The sequence below is a fragment of the Canis aureus genome, chromosome 18 (genome assembly GCF_053574225.1).
Source record: "Canis aureus isolate CA01 chromosome 18, VMU_Caureus_v.1.0, whole genome shotgun sequence".
Taxonomy (NCBI): Eukaryota; Metazoa; Chordata; class Mammalia; order Carnivora; family Canidae; genus Canis; species Canis aureus.
In genome coordinates, this window is record NC_135628.1 from 14076988 (window position 1) to 14099738 (window position 22751).

General features: G+C 36.6%; 1 protein-coding gene across 1 annotated transcript in view; it reads left to right on the forward strand.

Moving 5' to 3' along the window:
• Positions 1 to 22751, forward strand: part of TBX20 (T-box transcription factor 20) — a 55196-nt gene that overhangs the window by 6409 nt on the left and 26036 nt on the right. The window contains exons 4-6 of the mRNA XM_077856215.1: positions 2807 to 2915; positions 5151 to 5309; positions 14249 to 14325. Coding sequence (XP_077712341.1) covers positions 2807 to 2915; positions 5151 to 5309; positions 14249 to 14325 — 345 coding nt within the window. The remainder of the gene's footprint in view (positions 1 to 2806; positions 2916 to 5150; positions 5310 to 14248; positions 14326 to 22751) is intronic.

The window sequence follows — 22751 nt, forward strand, 5'->3', positions numbered from 1 at the left end:
GATTTCTAATCATTTTTACAAGCAAATCCTCTCCCCACCCCCCAAAGTCTTTTCCTTTAAGGAGTTAATCGCTCTTATTTAGCATACGTTTTCTTCCTATCTGAAGGTATGGGGAACTGGTGCAGGCCAGCAGGACTTTGGAAATATGACATGCCTTGTTTATGTTACTAATCTGTTCTGGTTGGAGAAGGAAAGCACGTACCAATACGCTATCTTAACTGAAGCATGTTTAAGCTATTGCTGGAATTTTAAGTCCGGGGGACTTGAGAGAGGAGGGGCTTCCTGTATGCTTTTTCATTCATCTTACTTCAGTTTATTTATATTGATATTAGATAAAAACGTTTAGTGTATTATAGGATAGAAATATGCTCGATAATTTAAGCAAATATCCTTTATTAGTATTAAGAAAGCAGTGCTATATTTCATAGCCCCATACGGGAAAGGTGAGGAATATGGGAGGTGATCATTTTTGTACTGATGATGGAAATTCCTTGTGGTTCTCCTTGAAACGTTTTAGTTTAGACAGAAATTCAACAGTTTTTCCTAATCAGAAGAAATAATACTTGACAATATCATTTGATCTCAACAATGGGCAAGACGTGATACATTATTTAAAATAATGTTGTGTTTTCATATAGAACATTTTGTTGTCTTTCAAGTAACTGATATTAATGTATTATTAATACATAATTATTAATATTAATGTGATATTAATATCAAGTAACTGATATTAATATTAATTAGACTTTATTAATGTGATTACACATGTTGAATTGATGAAGAGGGAACATTTCATGAGCTTCTAGGAGTTGAAATATTTTTGAAACTTTTTTTGGCTCGGTGGGTGTGAAGTGGTGCTAGTCAGTAAAACAACTGCACCTGTAAAGTTAGAGCCCTGGAGGGGTATACTTGAAACGCTATTGTGGTTGTGTCATCAAAGAATACTTCCAACTGAACGGCATTTTTAAAAAAGATTTTATTTATTTATTCATGAGAGACACGGGCAGAGGGAGAAGTAGGCTCCCTGCAGGGAGCCCAATGTGTGACTGGATCCTGGGATTTCAGGATCGTGCCCTGAGCCGAAAGCAGACGCCCAACCACTGAACCACCCAGGCAGGGATCCCCCCTGAACAGCATTTTTGAACACTCCTCCAAAACAAGCAGGCAGACACACACACACCTAAAATTCCTCTGTTGGTTTAGTAAGAATTTCTAGTGGTGTTAGCCTTTTTTGTGCTTTGCTTCTGGTGGGCTTTAGTGTGTCAGCATGTGCACCCAATTCTTCTTAGTCCTCTGTGTGACAAAGCATGGCACAGACTTCTTGGGTTTTCTTCCATAAAAACTGCAGGGGAAGGTTTTGTGACTTTTTCCCCTTGACTTGGCCCCAACCATAATATTTATGTTTTATTAAAATTATAAGGATCCTATATAAAATTGAGATACAAATAACCTGTCCAATGGATAAAGGGATTTGTCCTATTAAATCAGGGGTATTTCCTTCTCTTTCACGAGTTCTATCGTCTCTCCTGACTTCAGAAAAGCTTATGTCTAGTGGATACCAGGATTAGAATTTACAGAGTTGTACTTTGTATGATGCTTGTTGGTAGAACAGATGGCCTGCATTTAACTATGAGTGGGTAGAAGATCACCTTGCACGTAGCAGGTGATCAGTAAATGATGAATACTTGATAAATATATTTTTTTCCCATCAAAGCTTTTTTACCCCCCATAAGCTATTTATGAACAAATACACTGAATAATTCGAGGTTTACCCAGCTTATTTTCACTCTGATTTAGTGGGCATCTAACTAGATGAAAGTAGTGGTATTTAAAGTAGTGGGAGGAGCAACAGACTATGATCTGTTGACTATTGAATTAGGTTGCTGTATTAAATTTACTTTGTCTTGGGACGCCTGGGTGGTTCAGCGATTGAGGGTCCGCCTTTGGCCCAGGCGATGATCCTGGGGTCCTGAGATTGAGTCCTACATCCCTACATCAGGCTCCCTACATGGAGCCTGCTTCTCCCTCTGTCTGTCTGTCTCTCTCTCGGTGTGCGTCTCTCATGAATAAATAAAGAAAAATCTTTAAAAAAATTACTTTGTCTTGCATCTATAAATTTCAAACTGAATAATCTTTAAGTGTAAATGAATGGATTCTCTAGAATTGTTTCCTCTTAAATTCTTTATGCCTTCATTGCTTTTTAGCAGTATTTATACTAGGAACTTATTATACAGTTAGTATAAACTAGTCTCTCTTTTGAAAATACCTGCAACAGTAATAAAATTTCATATTTTACAGAAATAGACCAATAGTTGATTAGATAGATGGAAAAATATGCACCTTTTTAAAAATGGCTTGCTGAGCAGACAGTAGAAAATTTATTAGGTATTGTACCTTTTATTTTGTTTTTAAAGATTTTCTTTATTCATGAGAGAGACACACAGAGAGAGAGAGAGAGGCAGAGACACAGGCAGAGGGAGAAGCAGGCTCCCTAAAGGGAGCCCGATGTGGGACTCGATCCCAAGACCCTGGGATCACACTCTGAGCCAAAGGCAGATGCTCAACTCCTGAGCCACCCAGGCATCCTGGTATTATTCCTTTTAGATCTTTGGTACATGAAGAAACATATTTAGATGTTTTAGACTTATTTTGATACTGTTATAATAGTAAATTTGAGATTATCTGAGGCAAATATAATTCACCATTTATGAGAAGTTTTTGTGTTTCTTCGGAATCAGAATATTTTATGACCCTCAGAGAACAGATTTGTAAAAAATGTCTCAACATTCTCTCATAATTTTCTTAGGCTGTATGTACACCCAGACTCTCCTTTTACTGGTGAGCAGCTACTCAAGCAGATGGTGTCTTTTGAAAAGGTGAAACTCACCAACAATGAACTGGATCAGCATGGCCATGTAAGTATAGTGCCTTGGATTAATTGGATTCCCTGGGATGGAATGGAGAAGTCACCCAGAACTTCTTCCCTCTCAATCTCTTCTTCCTCTGCCTTTCCCCATCCTGTCCTCCATCGCTCAGTCATTCTATGAGAACATTCATGCACTGTTCAGGGAACCTTGACTCCTGTTCTCCAAGGGGTCACTTACAGGGATGCTGCTGTATGCCATTTCTGTGCAAGAGAGTCTGGGACCTTCTGCACTAGGAATTTCCTAAGATTGCAACTACTTTATTACCTGCACCAACTAAACAAAGGGAATGTGCATTTTGTCACCATAATAGTTTGTTCTGAAAACTACAAGAAAAGATTTTTAGATTCCATGTCAGTCAGCCAAGTTCTTTGAATTAGTTCTGAAGAAGCCCTTCTTATAGGTGGAGTTTTCATTTTATAACAGGAAAATTTTTCACTTCAGGGAATTTATTTCTACAGTGAAACAAAGTTGACATTTGTATTAGTGTTCCTTAGCCCCATGAAGTCTTGAGCAGAGAGTCAAGGAGCCCTGGGGGCTGAGATTCAGTCTGAGGTTTGAGTCTCTCTGGTACCCCTTTCTGAAAGAAATTGACCTTGGGATGGTGTAAGTAGGGGAGAGGGGACATTATTTAAAGCTTAGAGCTTTTTCCTCTGTGTGTGTGAGAGAGAGAGACAGAGAGAGAGAGAGAGAGAGAGGGAGGGAGGGAGAATGTGTGAGGTTGCAACTTGTTAGTATAACATATCATAAATGCCCATGTTTTTCTTATATCTGTATTAGAAGTTTACTTTCACCACTTTGAGCTTATTCCAGTTTTATGAATAAGCATAAATATCTTGAACTCCCTGGAAAGAACACATTATATAAAGAGATGACTTTTTTTTTTTTTTAAAGTCTATTTCAATTCATTTGAAGCTCTCATTTGTTTTAGTTATTCTTATTCAGGTTTGGGACCATAAAAGGATGGCATGTTCAAAATTCAGTGCCAGATGCCAACTTTAAGCTGGCTTATATCTCAGCACAGAGAGAGACTAATTCTACGTTAATCATCCCACAGTGACTAGTATTTACCTCTCTTAAAGTTACTAGCCAAAACGCTCATCCACCACACCCTTGTTAGCCAAGAAAAGAGGGGAGCCATTAGTGCAACAATGCTGCATGCCATTGACCTTGCTCCTGCCATAGTATGTATCGCATGCCCCCCTGAGAGCCAGACTCTGCTAGGCCCTTGAGACAAAAGGCATATGGTATAAGCACTATTATAACAGGAGGGACATACCCCATTCTGCAGATTTAGGTAGCTGAATGGCAGGGGTGGGGAAGATGTGGAAAAACTTTTATATCTGAAAGTGAATTTTGTTGCTCAGATTTCATAATGGCAAATCACTATATTTTATTTAAAAGATTCATGAAAAATACTGCCTTGTTAACCAGGGTAGGTTAGGTGCATGATGTCTAAGTACTGGGCAACTTTTACTAGCTATAGGATGGAAACCAAACTGTCCTTCACGTTTGGTTTGTAACTGGAAGCCAGGAATCAATGAAGCTGTCAGAAATACAATTGACAATAATGAAAATGTTCATGTTTCCTGAGCACTTCCTATTTGCTATGTAATTCATAGATTCATACATCTAATCCTCTCCACAACGCTGTGAGATTAGTATATTTTTGTATTTGAGAAAACAAGGCTGAAAAGGTGAGACCAGTTGGCTCAAGACAAAGGAACTAGTGAAAGTAACAGATTTAACACTCTAACCAAGGTCTGTCTCATACCACATAGCCTTTCTTAATTCTTTATAACCCCCCTCCCAACCATAAGTAACAATCCATCTTCCTAGAATTTGGAAGTTCTTACCTTAGAAAATTTAGACATACATTCTTTGGTCTAACCAGACTAACAAAAAATATTTTAAAAACCTTATTAAAACAACAACAACAAATCAACATCCTTCAAATGACTTTCCCCCTCTCATTTTAGAAAAGGACCCTTGAAACAACCTGTATTGTTTACAGTGGTTTTGATAAAATGTGATTTCACAACTGTGACTCCGCATCAACTTGTGAAAATGATTTATTTGCTTTACAAATGGAAAGGGTCTATGATAATCTTACAACTGGAATTCGAAGCTGTGGATTTTATGGTTCTTTCCTTGCTTCGTTGCAAATTTGGCCTGTGTAATAATATAAATATTTAAAATTCAGTATTTCCCATCTCTTCATTGTAGATAATTTTGAACTCAATGCACAAGTACCAGCCACGGGTGCACATCATTAAGAAGAAAGACCACACAGCCTCATTGCTCAATCTGAAGTCTGAAGAATTCAGAACATTCATCTTCCCAGAGACCGTTTTCACAGCAGTCACTGCCTACCAGAATCAACTGGTGAGTTCAGCATTCACCATTCATTTCCTACATAAGGGAAAGATTTAGCAGCTTCTTTCATTTTCTTGGACAGAAGGGGGCTATCCCAGTACTCAAAATCAAGGTTCACTCTGGCGAGTGATACTGAGTATCAGCCCCACCAGGCCCTCAACTGTGTTGAGTGGCCATGGCTCACAGTTACGAAGTTCTGTATTACACCATCTTTTCTAGAATCTTTATACTCTTGGTCAGGTTGTCCATTGCCCACTCTTCTACCCAGACCTCCCCCTTCTGTCTTCTTGAGAAAATCACCTGTTTCCTTTTTCTCCTTCTGGCAGAGCCTCATGATGTATATAACCATATACTCACAGATTCACAAAATTTAGAGGTTCAGTTTTTCTGCTAAATTAACACATCTATTCCAGCCAACTACCCAAACTACTGATACTTCAGAAATTTTGTGAAGCTTATTCAGCTGTAATTTAAGGTAATTTCTGTAGGATTTTAAATGTCTCTTTAAATAATAAACTGTAGCATGTAAGGAGCGTATATTTAATTAACTTCAAGGTATCTAATGTATAACATTAACATTGGGTTTTATACTTTCTACTCTTTGTTATATGTTGGATTTCAAGTTTACACACTTCTTCACCCATAAGGTTTAATCTGACTCAGTAAATAACTATCAAAGTCTTACTGAGGGCTGGGTGCTGCTAAATACTTTCCCGTATATTTTCTTCTTTCCTGGTCCGCATAATCTTGAAAGCTGGGGGTTATAGGAACATTCTGGGGTGAGGATGCTGAAGCAAAGAGAGGATAACCAACTTTTTGCGGTCAAGAGGACCAGAAATAGAATTCCTTTGATAAACTTCAGCGAAAGGAACTCATTCAGTTTACTTGACAGATTTGGTTGTTTGTAGCCTCTCTTCGTCTTTGTACCTTGCTTTTTTATTTGGTTGGTTTTAAGGTAGCCAGGGCTATTACTCTCTTCTTGTTTTGACATTGTTATATTTTGAGTTCTGAGTGAGTAACTGGAAAGTCCTGCCTGAGAGATGGCTCAGAGACCAGAGTGGGATGAGTCAGCCAGAGGAGATACTGTGTGTTTTGTCTCTCGAGCAAAGTAAGAAAGTGAAGCTGAGAGCCCAGCCCTGTGCACTTGAGGAACTGGGAGCCCAGGGAAGGGATATGAGCAAAAGGCACGAGTGGATGTGTGTCTGTAAGGCATAAGCACCTCTAATTTCCATCTGCCTTGGAGTAGATTTTTCTTCACCACTGTGCCTGCCATTTTCTTTACCTGTTAACTGGAGCTAAGAACTGCCCAGAACATCTTGGGAATTCCTGTGAGGATCACATGAAGTGCTGTGTATAAACACGCCTTTGTAAACTGTCAGGCACCCTATAAATAAGGCATGTGGCTACTATTGGACTGTCTCTGGAGTGTTCAAAGAGGATCTGTCACTTTTTTGGATTCTAAAATGTTAGTGGCACATTTTTAAAATGAGATAACTGAGATAACAAATGTTATCATACTTACCATCTTAAAGTAAAAGCCAACTATTAAAACTTTTCAGTTATCTCTAAGGTAACAACACAAGAGTAGAAACTTTCAGAGAATGCCCAAGCTAAAAAGTTGGGTATAGATTGAAGCCTACAGGGCTGTAAAACACTAACACTGTTTCACTGAGAATCTGAAACATTGACACTAACTCTCCCAGTTTTTAATCTGAGGACGTAGGTAATACGGTTATCATAGATTCAGAGAACATTCCTGAAACCTTCATTTTACACAAATTGGATTTACGGCTTTTATACTATAAGGTGTTAGGTTTGTACTTCCACAAGAAATCTGTTGATGTTTGAAAATAAAACAGAAACCTGTCATGTGAAAATTTTATTGCTTTCATCAGAATTCTCTATGCAGAAAACCAAAGTGAGAATAGGTGAATTGTTTTTGTTTGTTTTTAGTGAAAATAACAGACTGAAGAAAATTGAAGGAAAGTTTCTCAGGATAACACCTTAGATTTAGTTTAATAAGTGAAGGAGCAATCCTGATTAAATGTTGGCACAACCTCTCGGATCATGAGAGGAATAGGAGGTTTTATCTACATAATTGTAATAACAGCTGATATTTAGGTACTTACTATGTGCTGGGCACCATTTAAAGCACATTGTCTGATTTCATTTTCACAAGGATATTATGAAATAGGAACAAACAGTATTTGTATGTAGCATTTATAGCTGGGAAAATTGAGGCATGAGGTTAAGCTCCCATCACAGATTTAAATCCAATGGGTTAAATTCAAAAGTCAGTGTTCCTAACCTATAAGCTTGAGGTACTTGGTTCCCAAGAAAACAACTTTACCTCCTCTCAGCTTCTGACGCTGATGGACTTGGAGACATCCTTTTTAGAGGATTTCAACTATTTATTTTCTTTTTTTTTAATTTCAGGAAGTACGCATTACTTACCTGCTGTGTGCAGAGCACTGTTCACGCTGCACAGCCTCCAGTGTAATGAGATAGTAATCATCCTAAACTAGCAGCTAATAGGAACCATACATTTTAATGTCATTATCTCATTTAATTTTTTTCACTGAACTTTTTATTTAGAAAAATTTTCAAATACCTAAAAGTTATATGTACCCAAAGAATACAGAAATACTAATTCACAGGAATACATGCACCCTGATGTTTATAGCAGCATTATCGATGATATCCAAATTAATGGAAGCAGCCCTAGTGTCCATCGACTGATAAATGGATTAAAAAGATGCAGTATATATACACAATGGAATATTACTTAGCCATAAAAAGAATAAAGTCTTGCCATTTGCAATAACATGGATGGAACTAAGTATTATGCTAAGCTAAATTAAGTCAGAGAAAGACAAAATTGTATGATTTCACTCACATATGGAATTTAAGAAACAAAACAAATGAGCAAAGGGAGAGAAAAGAGAAGCCAAAAACCAGACTCAAACTGGTGGTTAGAGAACAAACTGATGGTTACCAGAGAGGAGGTGTGGTTGGGTGAGTCTGGGTTAAATAGGTGATGGGGATTAAGGAGGGCACCTGCTGTCATGAGCACCAGGTGATCTATGGAAGTGTTAAATCACTATATTGTAAACCTGAAACTAGTAGTGCACTATGTATTAACTAACTAGAACTTAAATAAAAACTTAACCAAATATCCAAAAGTTAAATAAATGGTAAAATGAACTCCATGTACTCTGTACCCAGATTCAATAATTAACATTTTGCTGGACCTTGTCTGCCCTATTTCTCTGTATCATTTCTCTCTTTCCCTGTATCATTTGAAACTAAGTTGCAGACATCATGATACTTTACCTGTCAATAATTCTACAAATATATACTGACAATAAGAATATTATTTTAGTAAGTACAATATCTTTATCACAGTTAAGAAAACTAATAAGTGATTCCTTAATATCTTCTAAAATTCAGTTTGTATTAAAATTTCCAGGATGGACCAACAGATGTTTTTTATAATCTTTCATTTTCTCCCTCTGAACTAGAATTCAACTAATGTTCCCTGCTTGGGTTTATTACTTTTAATTTAGAAAAAAATCTCTACATTTCTTTTCAATATTTCATTTAATTCTGACACTAGTCTGCTGAAGAAGGCTCCAGGAGCCCCATTTTGTAGAGAGAAAAAAAAAAAAAGGCTCAGAGTAGTTAATACATTTGCCAAGGCCATGAATCTGGTAAGTGATAGAACAATTTTCTGAGTCTCAAAGCCTCCCTTGGTGGCATCATGCTAACTAGGCTGCAGGCCCAAAGAAGTGTGACCACTGACCGTGTCAAGGTTTGAAAAAAGAATTTGAAAATGTTGCTAAATAAAAATAGAGTCAGGTACTAATAAATACACATCCTAACATTAATTGTTCTTCTGGCAAACATTTATTTCTAATTGAGATTTTAAATGAGCTCAAAATCTAGTTACCAGTTTCTAGCTATCATTCACTGCATCATTAAGTGTAAAGATTAATATGATTAGTGTATCATTTCATTGCTAAACAACCTACAATAGAAGTAATTAAATTTGGAACTAATTTTCTCAATAGATCCTGCTGTATCTGAGTTTATTTCTTTACATCCACCTTTAAACAATAGTTCCCATGTTATACATATATTTGAAATTCAGATAATAGTCAAAGATTTCATAAGCCAGTTTTCTAAATGGTTTCTAAACCTCATAAGACCAATCAAAATTCATGTTCAATAAACATACGTGGGATGAATAAATCAATTTGGGGATTAGTATTTTCATTAGTCTTAAGCAAGTTTCTAAATTTATCCTTGACTCCTTCTGAAGCCTCCCCGCATCTGCCACTTTTTCACAGCTGTACCTGTGCTTATGTACTATTTTCCTAAAACAGACATATAATAAAATAAACATACAGATAAAAAGCATGTACTTAGCATAAGTATTAGAATTCTTGCATGCACAAAGAACAGAAAGAAAAAAAGGAAGATTTAAAAGTTCACATTTAGGATCACCTTCATATCTCTTAAGCTTTGGATAGGACTGTTATCTTTTATCTATTTTAAAAAAGTGAAATCAGTTTCCAACAGAATTTGTGAAAAAGCTTCTCATTTATTGTGGCTGGTAGTTTTATTTGTAAGTAGTGAAAATGGGACATTTTTGGCTATTTTCTCTCTCTCTCTCTTTTTTTTTCAAGGAAATGATTGCATTTCTTTACATTATTAGATAAAACCTAAATACATTACACTTTCAACAAACTATTTTATAATTTAAGATTTAAAGGTCATACATTGTTTTTGAGCAGGCTGTAGAGTTGAAGCGTAGGTCAGGTTTCATTTTTAAATGCCTTTGGACAGATCTTTCCCTGATAATTGGAGAAATGGTCTCTGAGGACCAATTTCCCCTTGTGGCAGGGAACCCCAGATGGATTCAGAGTCCAGTGATACCACATGTCATAATAAGCACTGGGAAAGGTCTCCTCCTCCTCGGCCTAGCTAGCAGTGTCAAAATCTGCTCTCCAGTTTTGCATACATTTATTATCTATAGATAAAGGAGACATTAAGACTGAATTTCTTTGGCTAAGAAATGCATTATGTTCCATATTATGGAGATAACAGGTGAAAAAACGGGTGTGTTTTTGCCTGAATTAGTCCGTGATTTGCATGTATGCAGCACACACCAAACTGCAGGATTTCATTCAAACATGCAGAGCTGCTGTTTACTGCTTTTTCCTCACCAAAATGACAAACATTGTCGCTTTTAAATTTTGTTTTTTGAATTATAGGCTGTTCCTATAGTTTCATATGTTTGATTTTTTTTTTTTTTTAACATACTGTTTGTAGTTGGCTATTTTGGGATCCTTTTGCAGTATCACCATTGACATGGATGATATTGTTCAACAGTGTTACAGGTAGTGGCAGGGATTCTATATTAGGAAACTAATGAAATGATGTCCACCTGAGATCACTTTCTGTAATGTGGGTCCTTTCTCTCATCAGTTCACAGATACATAACTTTCTGAGTTATCCCAAATAGCATAAAGGTATATAAAACTGTATCTTCAGAAATGAATTTTTTTTCAATGTAAGTACTAGTTTTTATTGAAATATCCAGGGAATAAAATGTATTCCTGACCTTTTAAAAATACATGATTACCTAGAATGTTAAAATCTTGCTATTTAAAAATTATTTTAAAATTAGAAAACAAAATGAGATGCTGTTTATGTAGGCTCAAGAAGAGTTTTGCTAGTCCATAACTGGTAAAAAGATGAGCTCATATTTCTGATTGCTTATCCTTGAAGCAAACTTCAACAGACATTTCTGGACTGCTTATTATTGACACCCCAGTAAACTCAGAGACTAGAGATATCACAGTAAGCACAGTGGGTGTATTAGTGTGCTGCTAATCACTACTCCATAAAACCTGTTCAAAATTGTACTGTTAATCCAGGGCCCCCATACAATTTTAGTAATTAGACATTTATTCAGCTTTGTTTCTCCCCTTTAAATTCCAAGAACAATTATTTTCCCTGGAATTAGACAAAATGGTCTATAGAGAAAGCAAATAGCTGGTTACTGTCTTAAGCTCCATTTCTAATTAGCACACTAAAGTCAAATCATTGCTGTAACTAGTTGGTAAATCTAGGTGTATGAGAGTACCTCATTCTATTCTCAAAACTTCCCTATAGTTTGAAATTATATTGAAATGTGAAGAAAAAGAAAAAAAGTTACCAGTGATCTGCTGGATATTATGAAAGAAAGTCTAGAAAGATATTGGAAATAGAAAATTCTGATAGTGAAAGAAAATTCCAAAGAAATCTGAAAACTCATTGAATGTAATTCTCTTCTTGAGTTACGGCAGTAATAGATATGGTGACATCCTGCTTGAACAAACACACACATATTGAGACTATTCTCTGTGACAATCATGACATTCTGAACCATTAGTCTTTACTTTTTGGAAATAATGCAGAAAAGCAAATATAATTTTCAAAATCCTTTACAGGGACAAAGCAGATCAAAAGTCCTTTAATCATTACAACAGACAGATAATATTTTCTATTCTTTTAGTTTGTAAAGACTCAAACAAAGCTTGATATGGTTACATTTTAGAGGAATCGTTATAAAAGACTCCTTTTAAAATTACTTTTTCTATCAGATATCGGCCACTGTCTCCATAAAATTTTATCTATTCACTTTTAAATTTTATTAATTAGCTTATAGGAATTGAGCTTGAAAAGCTCAATTGAGCTTGAAAGAAGACTTAGCTTTATTGTTCTCCCTCCCAGTTTTACTTTGAAATTTTCATCTGGATTTGGTTCACCCTTTCCATCACTAACACTGCATTGGATGTGGTGCCACCCTCTTTAGTGGCATGTAAATCACTTTCAGTCCTAGTAAGCTATGTATCCCTCTGCTTGTACCTTGCAATTTTAAGCTCCATTAGGGCAGGGACCATGTGTTCTTTATCTTTGCACACCCAACACTTAGCATAGTACATGATAAGTAATCCTCATTTAAATATTTGCTGATGAATTACTTTGAAAGCATTTTCATGAACTATAAATAAAGCACATTGTAATATTTATATCATGAAATATAAGGCATATTAACTTATAATTATTCAATAGAAAGAGACACAGCTCCTATCTGAGGATTTAAAAGTCTTGTTGGTGTTTTATAATCTTAGAACATGCTAATTGCGTGTTAGAAGAAGGTTTACAGTTTATTTGAAACAAATAAACATTTTCTCCTGCATCTGGAAAATGGATCTTCAGAACTCAATCCTAGTTTGAAAGATGACTGAAACAGACTTCACCCCTTAGAAACCGATGGCTATAAAAGTGGTGGCAGTGTGCTAGAGACGGTTCTCTACAAACTGGATGGCTACGTGTTAGAGGCAACCTCAGAGGTTCCTGCATATTTCTTTATATGCAAGCTTAAATTAGCTGTTGTTTTTCACTAAGAACAGTTTTCTTCCTTCCTTCCTTGTTTACCATGTCCATAAGCTGAAAAGGAAATCAGTCTTTTTTTTTTTTTTTTGCTGCACTAGAGTGAAAAGGTTTGCAGTGAGCATTTGTGAGACACTGTCATATACTCTTATAAATTAATACTGTCAAATAATCGATCTTCTTCTAACTTGCTAGTGTTCATGACAGAGAAGGGGAATCTCTGTTAGGACAGAGATCTGGGAAGATATATTTTAAGTGATAGCTTCTTTGCAGTTTGTATATTGGTTAGCTCATATTTAGAAAATTCAAAAAAGGGAAATAATGCCTTTATTTTGTAATGAAAAAGGCAGTTCTTTAGGTGTTAATGATTTAAAATGAATAGCAGATACACTCTGATCAGAGAAGAAGTTGCATTTTGGTGAAAGAGTATTTCAGGCTATTTTGGTTGTGTGGAGGACATGCCTCAACCTATTAGTTTTTCTCCAGGTTAAGACTATTTTGTGCATCTCTCTCTAAAGATAATGTGGGTTCTTGTTCTGGTACCAGTGAGCTAGGACTCTCTTTAAAGGTGTCTGTTGTTCTAATTCAGATAGTGACCAGCTGTGTCTTGATCCTTCTGGCTTCCTTTTCAGGAATTTTACAAGTTGAGTATCTTTTAATCAGTGTTTATTTTGTGGCTTTGTAACCTGATGTCTGTTTCTTTGGAGGTGCAGTGCATATGATTTCATGGATCTTTTTCCAGTAATATTAATACTGTGAAAATTATGCACATTTAGATATTAATACTGTGAAATTAGCACATTTTAGATACTTAACACTTCAGACTATGATTCTTATTAGGGAGTATTTTTTCCACTATAAGCACAGAGTCTATAAATAGCATTGTATGAAGGATAACAAAAGACTGATTGATTCTAATTTAGTCAGATGGAAAGGGGAGCAGGGATAAATTTATACTCTGAAAGCTTTATAACATGTATCTATGTCATGTATTTCAATCCAGTATTGAATATGAAGCTATTATTGGCCATTTTATCTTTTTCTCCATTATGTTATATGATGTGTGCCCATAGGATTCACAAATAATGCTGCCAAGTCAGCAGGAGGCAACATTTTTGTTTTTATTCCCCATTCATTACCCACCAATGCCCGCCTTCTAGACACCTCTCCCATTACCCAGGCAAGCTGTAGCCTTTCACTGCTCTCTTCACAGTGTAGCCATATTGAGAAAGGCTCCTCTGCCCTTGACCTTCAGGCTGTTCTCTAGGACCAGCCGGTTCTCGAATCCCTCCTCTATGAGGGCCTCCATGACCAATGGTTCCACTGGGCTGTGAAGCTGTGATCCATCCCTCCCGTGAACTTCTCTATCACTTTCTACCCTTCTCACGATCCAGAGAGACCTTAAGTATTCTTGGGGTGGCATGGAAAACAAGCTCTCTATTTCAGATTTTACTTCCTTGACCTCAGAAATGATATCGTTCTGTTACCCATTCATTCCTTTCCAGATAACCAAGCTGAAAATAGATAGCAACCCTTTCGCCAAAGGATTCCGGGACTCCTCCAGGCTCACTGACATTGAGAGGTAATGAGAATTTTCTGTTTACCTTTTTGTCCAGATAAGATAAAGAGAAGAGGGAGTTTGTAAGAACTATTCCTTTCAACACCAGAGCACCATAACCTTCCTGTGGATAATCTCCGATCCCCTACCCCACCTTCCCTTCCACTAGAAGCCTTGTAGACCTGCAGCTGCTTAAGCTCTGACAGCTGCTGCACCTGCATCTGTTCTGTGCTGTCTCCCAGGAAGTGGTTTCTTTGGTCAGGACATTGACTCAACTGTAAAAAAAAAATAGAGTTTCTTCGTTATCAAAGACTCAATCCTTTTGATGATAGTAAGCTTCATGTCTCAAGTGGCAATTTGCAGTGAAATGAAATCTTGATAGCCTTTGCCTTCTGGAGTGGACATACTTGCTAGCATGAAGAATTTGAGTAGTTTGGAATTTTGAAGTCAGGAGATGTAATTTAATTCGAGGCACATATTTAACATACTGTGTAGACTGCTTATGTTTCACAGGAGAGATATCAGGTCTCAAGACCTTTAAGAAAACAAGTGGCAATCATGTGCTTACAACTTCATTTTTTTGCTTAATTAAAATGATTTACATGCTGTGAGACCATCTATACGATGAGTGATGACTATGTTGAGATCCATAGCTTGCCCATAGGAATGTAAAAAAAAAATGTGTTTTTTTAGGGAGAAGATTTTTCAACCTAACCGATTATTTGTATCCCTTATGTAAACATACTATATAACTTTCTGTACTTCTTTTTTGTGTGAGAACATTTAAGTTCTACTCTCTTTGCAGATTTCAATGATACAGTATCGTGTTACCAACTCTAGTCACCATGTTGTACATTAGATCTTTAGACTTTATTCATCTTCTGTACTTACCCTTTTATGTGGTCCAAAGTCTTTATTTGACAGGTAGGTGTACTCTAGCCACCAGCGCTCTGGTGTATTTTACCTCCAAATCTTTGTGTGATTTCCTCCTTACCAACTGCTCTACATTTCTGTCACACTCTTTGTTACCTAACACGTGGTCACATCTCCTGACCTCAACACTTCTCTCCAAATTGTCCTGGAAATGCAGATGAAGGGGGCATTCCATATTTTATTTAGCAACATCTCTCTGATTCTTCCCTCAGGCCTCCTAAGTAGCAGAGCATGGCAGGGTGGTTTTGATTTGGAGGAAAAGATAAAGCGGCTCAGTGGGGAGGCAGACAAAGCCAGCAGGAGAGGCTGAAAGTGGAGCGAGTGCTGTGGGATTTGAGTAGAAGAGAGAAATTAAGTAGTTGGAGAGCTTGATAAGTGGTCGAGGCTGCTGAGAGGGAAGGAAACTTAGAGCTTGTGATTGAAAGTCCACTGCAAACTGCAGAGGGACACCAAGTGGCTAGCTCTCTAGTGAGGCGGGATAGAGGCATGCAGATAGGCCTTGAGACCCAAGGCAGTGAGACTGTAGTGCCAGCAGTGTGGGTGACAAATAAGTCCAGTTACAAAGGCTGCTCTCATTCAGGCATGATCTTTTTCATCTTTTATTTCTGGAGTGGCAGGAGCAATGATTCTGAGCGGATGTAAACAGGTGGGATGATAAGTGAACTCTGTTTCAGTCAGGTAGCAGGTAAGAATGAGGACAGTGGGTGGCGCAGCGGTTTGGCGCCTGCCTTTGGCCCAGGGTGTGATCCTGGAGACCCGGGATCGAGTCCCATGTCGGGCTCCCGGTGCATGGAGCCTGCTTCTCTCTCTGCCTGTGTCTCTGCCTCTCTCTCTCTCTCTCTGTGTGACTATCATGAATAAATAAATAAAATCTTTAAAAAAAAAAAAAAAAGAATGAGGACAGTGGCTCAGTGGGGGCAGTGGTGGTATGTTTCTGTACTGGGCACTCTATCTTCTGTCTCAGATCAGAGGGTGAGCATGATATCCTGGGAGACAAACGCATGAGGTAGAGTCCTAGCTTTGCCTTCCACTGACTGAGTGATCCTGGAAAAGTCTCCTAGCCTCTGTTCCCGCATCTAGAAGATGGGAAAAATAACCTTGCTCCTTCAAAGGTTTATTAGGAGAAGCAAAAAAGAGGACATTTATAAAACACCTTATAAATCTAAAAATGTGAAATAATTATAATTTTTTTGCCCCATCTGAGTGTACTTCTAATAGTCTTAATAAACTACTCCTAGAGTAAAAATAGCCCCTTATTTGCATGTGTGCTCACGAGGTACAAGTCCTCAGACTAACTGCCCTTTAGAACAGCAGATTTGATAATGCATGCAGGCACATTTTTCACTTATTGAATAAGCATCCTGATGTGGGGAGCGCTCACATGTGCATGGAGCTGAGTAGCTTTCAATGGTCTGAGGGCAAAGAGAGCATCTTCTGTGACCAGCTGAAAGTTTGCAGGATGACCTAACTAGTGTGAAATTGGCCAAGGTTTTGGATTTCATTTCCAGGTATTTAAGTCTGAATTTTCCCTAAACAGCCTTTGGGGATGGGTCAAATCAGATCAATTGATCTTTAGAGACCTAAAGAAATTAAATTAGTCTGGAGTCAGTTACTGCACTAAACCATCTAGTAATTGAATTGCTCCTTGTAACTGATTGAAAACAGCCCTATCTGTAACAATATAAGGGACTTTTCCTTATAAGAGATCTGAGACAAAAACACATCTTTTTATGACATGATGACAGAAATTGCACTTTTCTAACCTAATTGAATATGATGTTATAAATATGTGGCCTTAATGATTTCAAGTTTCCTGTTCCAGATTTACAACTTCTATGTGGGACACCAAAACAAAAATGCCTTTGGGACTGGATCTGTTGTTAGCCTTACACCTCCAAACTCATTGTATTATTTCTTTGACAATTGCACAAGCTTTTGGGATACTGTATAAGGCATTACAGTTTTCCTGTGCTCATTTTAGTAGGTTCCATTCAGACACTTGAATGTCTCTCCTGCTCCATGTGTATGTAGCCTTACTTTTTAGCGACATTTCCTTCATTTGTAGAAGGAAACCCATCTCAATACAAAAGTACAAAGCACTTTCATTATACTTTGCACTTATACCTATAACGGACAGCTTAGAAGCAAACCCAAAGCCCAAAAGGATTTCTTAATATAACTGAATTTAGTTATTTAGTTCAGGGAAAGAATTATCTACTGGTCTGTCAGATAATAAATAATAAACAGACTGTCAGTTGGTAGGGTTTTTTTTTTTTGTGGGGGGCAGAGGGGCACTTTGTACAGTAAGTAAAAGCATATTGTTACTTTTGAGAAAGGAAAAATAACTAGTTTTTTTTATGATTTCTTCAAAATTAAGTTTCTTTTGTTAGTTTTTTTTTTTCCAAAGCAAGTTCATCCTCATTGCAGAAAAAATACTAACAAGTAAGAAAAAGAGCATAAATAAGTAACAAATCCCATTCATTTAGAGATAACCACTGGCAAAAACTTGTATATTCCTCTAGATTCCTCTGGGTGTTTCCTATGCATGTACATTTACTTCCTTTAAAGTTTACGCACATACTATTTTTAACCATTTCCCCTAAATGTCAGTAGACATATGTCTGTAGTATACTTTTTAATGGCTGCCTAATTTTCCCCTGTGTATGATCATTTATTTGACCAATCCCATAAATTAGTTATTTATGTTTCCTACTTTTTATTATTATACACAATAGTAGGAGGAAAATATATATCTTTATCCATATTGTTTATTATTGCCATAGGATAAATGCTAGCAAATAAAAATACTGGGTCTAGGGATATATTTTTCTTTTATTGTTAAAAATTTGGGAAGGACCTAAATATTCACTAATAGGAAAATGGTTTAATAAATGTTAATAGTCATACAATGGAATTTTTAAAAATCATGGTAACATATGTAACATAAAGTTTACCATTTTAATTATTTTAAAGTAAACTGAAAATTCTGTGGCATTAAGTATATTCACGGTGCTATATTCATATTCATGCATATTCTATGCAGCCATCACCATGTTCCATTTCCAGAATGTTTCTATCATCTTAAATAGAAAATCTGTATTCATTGAACAGTAACTCCCCATTCCTCCTCCTCCAGCCCCTGGTAATGTCTATTCTGCTTTCTGTTTCCATGAATTTGCCTAGTTTAGGAATCTCATATAAAAGGGAAAGATATGGGCAGCCTGGGTGGCTCAGTGGTTTAGCGCTGCCTTCAGCCCAGGGTGTGATCCTGGAGACCTAGGATCGAGTCCCATGTCAAGCTTCTGGGACTGCATGGAACCTGCATGGAACCTGCTTCTCCCTCTGCCTGTGTCTGTGCCCCCCTGCCCCCCTCTTTGGGTCTCTCATGAATAAATAAATAAAATCTTAAAAAAATAAATAAAAGGGAAATATATACATGTTTTTAAGGCTTTTTATACAAACTGCCAGGTTTTTTTCAAGAATGATTATCCATGTCATGTACCCTTCCCTGTCCAACATAATCACCATCTTTTCATCTTTGCCAATTTGATAGGTGAAAATGTGTACTTTCTTTTGTAAATTGGCCTGTTTAAGTCATTATCTCTTTTTTTTTCTCTTTTGAGTTTGTTCATCTTTTCTTTTATTGATCTATAAAAGCTACTTATGTATTGTTAGTATTTTTTATTGTTTGTATGTATTGGAACCATTTTACCAATTTGAAATTAGTTTTTTTATGTATGTTTTTGTTAAATAGAATATTTTATCATTAAATCTGTTTTTCTCTTACCTTATGATTTCTATCTTAAGATGTTTTGTACTCCTAAATTCTATGAATATGTAAATATTCAACTACAGATTTCTGTCACTTTATTACTTTTTAGTTTTTTATTTAAAAACTCATGCAGTATTTATTTTGGTGTAAGATATAAAAAGACATGTCACTGTATATTTTTTACAAGTGGTTCCGATGCCATGTATTTACTAACATACTCCTTTCTCAGTTATTTATTTATTTATTTATTTATTTATTTATTTATTTATTTATCTTTCTCAGTTATTTATAATTCCCTCTATCATATACTAAATTTTTGTCTGTAGTAGTGTTTGTAGTCTCTTTATTGATCTTCTGGTATTGTACTATTATAATTTTTGTAAATTGATAAAATACATAAATATTTGATGATACTTAGATATCTGATAGCGCAAGCTCCAAACTTTTTTACTTGTTATTTTCAAATTTTCTTGATATTCTTTGACATTTATGCTCTCAGTCTTTGGAATCATTTTGTCAAGTCTTTCCCAAAAAAGTCATTGGAATATTGACTGGGCTTATGTTCAATTTATAGTAATTTGAGGGAGAAAACTCGTATCTTTACAATATTGGAACTTCCTTCTAGGAATATGTCATATGTTTGTCTTTTTACTGAAAGGTCTTCTTATTTTCTGTAGAAATTTTGATATTTGCTTTTCTTTTTTTAAAGAATATTTTATCTATATTTATATGAAAGATGCACAGAGAGAGGCAGAGACATAGGCAGAGGGAGAAGCAGGCTCCCCAAGGGGAGCCTGATGTGGGACTCGATCCCAGGACCCCGGGATCACGACCTGAACCAAAGGCAAACACTCAACCACTGAACCACCCAGCTGCCCCTTAAGAAGTTTTGATATTTTCAAGTTTATAAGCCCTACCCATATTTTCTTAGGCTCATAGCTAAGTCTACTGGAGCTACACTCCAATTTAATCAGTAGGCATTGGCCACAGATGGCTAGTTAAGGACTTGAAATGTGACTTTTTCACATTGAGATGTGCTATTAAGTACAAAAAACAAACCCCATGATTTTGAAGGCTCCTTGAAAAAAGAATGACAATATCTCAAGAATAGCTTTAGAATACTGTTAGATGTTAAAATAATATTTTGAACATATGTTGGGTTAAATAAAATATATTAAAGTTTTACCTATTTTTTTAAAATGTGACACCTGGATTATTTAAAATTACATAAATTGCTCACCCTACATTTCTACTGGATGGTAGTATACAAGAGTTTTTTTGGGAGGAGGGAGCTTCCTTCTGAAAGTAGAATTTTAAATTAGAAATCTACCTACTATAGTCTGTAAAAAAGCAATTGATTCCTATATGTCTTTGGCATCCTGCCATTTTATTGAACTTCAAAAAAGGTAGTTTTAATAATTTTCCTTTTAGTCTCTTGGGTTTTCCAGTTAGATTGCTATGTAATTTGCAAAAATGATAATTTTATCTTTTTCTTTCTAATAGCTATGCTTTTAAAAATGTCTTTTCCTTGTTTTATTACACTACTAAAATTTTCAGGACCCTATTGAGAAGTAATGATGATAGTTGGCATTTTTCTCTTGTTCTTGTCTTGTTTAACAACGCCTCTGTTTAGTCATTATATAGGATTTTCATTGGCTGTGGGTTTCAGGAGGATATTCTTTATCATATTGAGGCAATACCCATCTATGCCCAAGGAATTTTTTGTTACCCTGTTAGTTCAATTATATTTAATGCTCCTTTAACATCTGAGAGAATTTTAATTATTTGCCTACTTTTAAAAAATATTAATTATAGTGTCTATGTTGAACTGTGCATTTATTCCTGGAATAAATCCTGTCTGGATTTTATCTGGGTTTCTTATAATAGATTGCTGGATTGAATTCCCCTGTATTTTTATCAACCTTGGTAACAGATTTGACTTTGTTTTTTCTTTCCTTTTCTGTCAATTTTTGGTATCAGGTTTCTGCTAGTTTGTTCAAATGTTGAAATATGTTCCTTCTTTTTATTGCCTGGATCATTTTAAATAGCAAGGAAGTGATTTTACAGTCTTGCCCATAAATTCATCTGGATGGAGTACTCTTATGGGGAAGACTTATTTAACTACTTAAGTTCCATAGTTTATCAGGAAATATATAATTAGCTTTTATCCCATTTAATGCTTTTTGTCTTTTTTTTAATTTTTATTTATTTATTTATTTATGATAGTCACACACACACAGAGAGAGAGAGAGAGAGAGAGAGGCAGAGACATAGGCAGAGGGAGAAGCAGGCTCCATGCACTGGGAGCCCGATGTGGGATTCGATCCCAGGTCTCCAGGATCACGCCCTGGGCCAAAGGCAGGCGCCAAACCGCTGCGCCACCCAGGGATCCCTGCTTTTTGTCTTGAATTCCACTTTGCCTAGTCTTCTATTGTTATGCCTTTCAGATTTTTGCTTTCTTTTATTTGCCTATTAATTTTTAAAAATCTTTGTCACTACAGCAATATACCCCCCTCTCTCTTGCATCATCAAACAAATATCCTGACATTTCTTTCATTAAGGAAAAAAACAACCTTCTGTGGATCCCACTGTATCTTCAATTACTGACTCTCCCAGTTTTCTGCTCCTTCTCATAGTTAATCTCCTTAAGAGTTGTGTGTATTTTCTTCCCTTTGTCTTTCCTACTCTGCCTTTCAGAATTTCACCCCCTTCACCATTATTTTACCCATGTCAAGGTCACTGATGACCTCCTCATTGCAAAATCCAATGGTCAGTCGCAGCCCTTATCCTCCCTGGCTCGTCAGTCAGGTTTGACACTGTTGTTCATTTTCTCCTTTCCTCCTGGCTTCCAAGTCCTCTCACTCTTCCAGTGTTTATGCTACTCCATTGGCTGTTCTTTCCTCCCCGATCCCAGTTCATTCTTCCTCTTGTCCTCCATCTTTAGACAGTGATGTGTTCTGGGCCTTCATCCTGGGACTTCTTTTTTTCTGTCTGTACCTACTTCCTGGATAATTTGGCCCAGTTTCATGACATGACAGTGCTGATCACTATCAAATTTACATACTTGCTTCTGGTCTCTCAGAGTCAAAGATCTGACCAGCTACTTCATTTACTTTTCCTTCTACGCCTTGCACACATATCTGAAATAGGGATGCCCAGTTATCCTCTTCCACACCTGCTCTTCCCTTACTCTTAGCATCTCTGCCGTTGACAGCTGAGCTGCATCCTTCCCGTCGCTCTGGCCAGAAGGCTGGCAGTCAACCTTGGCTCTTCTTTTTCTTTCACTTCCTACATCCAAACAGTCAGCTAATCCTTCAAACTGTTCATAGGAATCCAACTGCTACTTCTTATCCTCTGCACTGCTACCACCCTTATCTGCGATACTGTCATCTCTTTCCTAGATTGTTAAATTAATTTTCTGATGGATCTTTCTACCTCTGCTCTTACTGCCCTCAAGTCCATTTCTAGTACACCAGTCAGAATGATCTTGTCAAAGAAAGGAAGTTGAACCACATCAGTCTTGCTCAGAGCTCTGTAATGAATGACTCACCTTCTCAATGATAGTAAAATCCCAGTTCAGATGTGGCTTGAAAGGTCCTATGGAATCTGACCCCCAACTTCTAGGTTCTGTCTCTGAATTCATGTACCTTTCTTTCTCTTGCTCACTTTTCTCTCAGCATACCCAGGCCCATGCTCACTGTAGGACCTTTATATACTTTTACCCTCTGCCTGGATTGTGCTGCCC